At 42.0% G+C, this 3,774-nt stretch overlaps 1 protein-coding gene across 1 annotated transcript in view; it reads right to left on the bottom strand.

Moving 5' to 3' along the window:
• The window catches only part of LOC101859043 (monocarboxylate transporter 14), a gene marked incomplete at both ends in the record, with an annotated part of 16,909 nt that extends 13,741 nt beyond the window's left edge, over positions 1–3,168 (bottom strand). The window contains 1 exon segment of the mRNA XM_013087875.1: positions 3,042–3,168. Within this exon segment, the coding sequence (XP_012943329.1) occupies positions 3,042–3,167 (126 nt within the window).
• Positions 3,169–3,774: the final 606 nt, after the last annotated feature.

The following is a 3,774-nucleotide window of genomic DNA, read 5'->3' as shown; positions in this document are numbered from 1 at the left end:
AGAGACAGAGACAGAGACAGAGACAGAGACAGAGACAGAGACAGAGACAGAGACAGAGACAGACAGACAGAGAGAACAAGAATTATAACATTAGTTTATATCAAACACTTATTGTATTATAATATTATCTACGTCTGGCCACTCCTGGCATTATTCTGGTACTCCATGGAGCTCATCATTTCCCTACCTTAAAATCACAAAGTTCGTTGTTTTAGTAGAGGTTTTACGGCGCTCGCAACTGCATAAGGTCAAATGAGCGCCAAGGTGGATGTCAACTGAGAAGTCCTTACAGGGAATCAGACTTACTCTGCTCACCTCTCTAGCTTCAACAGCTTCCGGAGATAGCGGATCACAAGAGTGTGGCAAACATACAAAAGAAGTAGAGAGGAAATGACGATAATAAGGATTGGGAAAGAAAAAGTAGCAGTTCCCTGTTGTAGTTCAGGCACAGTTATATGAGCACGACAATGATGAATCAGCTCATTTACAACTTCAATTCTACTGTGCATAAGAACTCGAGATGTCCATGTCCCTCCTTTGGGAATGGCCTAAAGACACTTCAGTCAGTAGCACCGACCCGGGTTTTTTTACAAAGTTCTATCTGATATTTTTGGCCATTTTGACTTACTAAGACCATGTGATCAGAAACCAAATGTTCTATCAGCTCTATCAAAATCGTAAGATTATTCGGAGTCGTTATCAAGATATTCCTATATGGCGCCGAGACCTGGACTTTCAAAAAGAAAGGAAAAACAAAATAAAAGCGTTTGAGATGTGGTGCTACGGTAGAATGGCCAGATTAAAGTTGGAAAACAAAGAGGTGCATCAGATTCTACACACAAGACAAACCCTGCTGAACAAAATAAAATGTAGAAAAAAATACAATAAAATACTATGGCAACTTAAAAAGCCACGAGACCATTGTGAAAGACGAAAGATATGGGGAGCCAGAGGAAGGCAAAGAGAAACATGGATGTACAACAAAAGGACATGAACTGGCCTGGGAATGGCAGATTGTGCAACGGCAGCTCGCGACCGTGAAGGATGGAAGGCCATTACACGTCAACTTCTGAGTCAGAGATGACACCTCCAGGTATCCAGACATCCAGATATTTCTCAAAATGCGCTGAATCCCTCTATATTTGGTACGATTTTCTTCCTCTTCTCGATCGCATCACACTTGAAGTCCGCATCTATCATTATAGTATACTTGGACCGTCCTGCTCAGTTCTTACTGGCCTTTACAGTTTCTCCTTTAGTCTGACGAAATTGCTTTTCACACTTTTGTTTTCAAAGAATAAGTTTTTTTTTTCATTTTGCAGTTATGTAGTACACAGATACACTTTCTACTGCTACATCTTGGCTCCTTCTTACTGCTGTCTTTCAACCACATTCCTGATCTTATGGTAGGAAAGATCTACACCTAGCTTTCTCTGACAAGGGCGAAAAATCTCGGAGGTCCCGTGTGCAAGCTGTTAAAAAAAGATCCCTGGGTGGTTCAATATCGATACGAGTAGGCTTCGGCCACCACCCGGGCAAAATTCAAAATTTCCAACCAATTAAAAATGTTTGGTGTGTCCCGTGCGCTCAATATGGCCTTATGCAGTTGTGAGCACCGTAAAAAAAAACTTACCAAAAAAAAAGTGATCGCTGGTCTGTACATTCATTCTCATTTTGTATGACGAAATTGCTCTTCACACTTTTGTTTTCGGAGAATAAGTTGTTTCTTTTTCTTTTCTTATAGCAGTTATGTTGTATTGCACACATATAAAAGACGTTCTGCCACGCAGCCCTTCATAATACTGTTATAGACACAAAAGTATAAAAGAAATTTACCTCAAACGGAAAAAAAGAAACCCCAAAACAACAATAGCAAAACAACTACTACACAAAAAATCCCTCAACAAAACAACAACAACCCCCCCCCCCCCCAACTTTACAACTTTTTAATGATTTTATATTTTCCTTCCTCACCGTAACTTTGAAAATTTAATTTGTACACAGTATTTGGAATTCAAAAGAAATATTGGGTAATATTGATTTTATATGAATTCACAGAATAGTTTTGCTCTATATACGGCGCATAAAAACAACAAATTTTCGACCATGTCCACATTTTTGTAGCATGACGCACTGGGCGTATCTTTAAAAGTATCAACGATCGCGCCATAATATTGCAATCTAAAGCAGTCTAACCAGCCAACCAACAAACTGACAGACAAACAAACAGACAGAGAGACACAAACAACACACACCTTTCTCATTGCCAGACAGACAGACAGACAGACAGACAGACAGACAGACAGACAGACAGACAGATAGACAGACAGACAGACAGACAGATAGACAGACAGACAGACAGACAAACAAACAAACAGAGAGAGAGACACACACACACACACACACAAACAAACAACTTTCTCACTGACTGACTCACCTTTAAGATGCCGGCCGAGGCACCTATCGTGGCAGACAGACAGACAAACAAACAAACAAACAGACAGACAGACAGACAGACAGACAAACAGGAAGATTTAAACAACACACACAACTTCCTCACTGACGGACTCCCCTGTAAGATGCCGGCTGAAGCACCTATCGTGGCAAACAGACAGACAGACAGACAAACAAACAAGCAAACAAACAAACAGACAGAGAGACAAACAACATACACCTTCCTCACTGACGGACTCCCCTGTAAGATGCCGGCTGAAGCACCTATCGTGGCAAACAGACAGACAGACAGACAAACAAACAAGCAAACAAACAAACAGACAGAGAGACAAACAACATACACCTTCCTCACTGACGGACTCCCCTGTAAGATGCCGGCTGAAGCACCTATCTTGGCAAACAGACAGACAGACAGACAGACAGACAAACAAACACACAAAAAACAGACAGACACATACAAACAACACACACAATTCCTCACTGATGGACTCACCTGTAAGATGCCAGCTGAAGCACCTATCGAGGCAAACAGACAGACAGACAGACACACACAAACAACACACACAATTCCTCACTAATGGACTCACCTGTAAGATGCCAGCTGAAGCACCTATCGAGGCAAACAGGTAGGAGGAGAGCCAGGCAAAGGCCAGCACCATCCACGACCATCCACTATCCATGCGGGACAGCTCTACGGAGCCTGCTTCACCCATCCTGGGAAAGGAGAGACGTTTTTTTTTTTTTTTAATGAAGATGTTTTTACCTCCACATCGATACGATTAAGGTTAATCAGGAGGCGGGCTCAACCCTGCCTATCTTGACAAGCCATTACCACACAGTGTCCATGTGTGATAGCTCCGCGGAAAACCTGCTTCGACCATTCTGGGAAAAATAGAGAAGCTTTTTTTAAAATGAAGGTGTTTTTATGCCCGTATTGACATGCTTTGGATCTTTAAGGAGGCGGGCTTTGACCCTGTCTGCCAGCACCATCCACGACCACCCACTATCCATGCAGGACAGCTCTACGGAGCCCGCTTCACCCAACCTGGGGAAAAAGATGTGTTTTTACGCTCATATTGACATGCTTTGTATCATTTGGTCGCTTTTTACGACAATAAGGCTAACCCAGATTTCGGGGGTTTCCAGAAATCGTGACCTACACCAAAAGTCGGCATTGTCATACCTATAGGAGAAGTTTGGTTTCATTGGTATTTGTTTGGTTATAGAGAAAACTCTCTTTGTCTTTTAAAGAAACTGAACAAAGGCCCAAAAACTTTACCTTCGATTTTCTCAAAACAGCATTTTTTTCGGGATAGCCCT

This window comes from Aplysia californica, unplaced genomic scaffold (assembly GCF_000002075.1).
Source record: "Aplysia californica isolate F4 #8 unplaced genomic scaffold, AplCal3.0 scaffold00650, whole genome shotgun sequence".
Lineage (NCBI taxonomy): Eukaryota > Metazoa > Mollusca > Gastropoda > Aplysiida > Aplysiidae > Aplysia > Aplysia californica.
The sequence above is the reverse complement of the archived record's forward strand: the minus strand, read 5'-3'. Positions and strand labels throughout refer to the sequence as shown.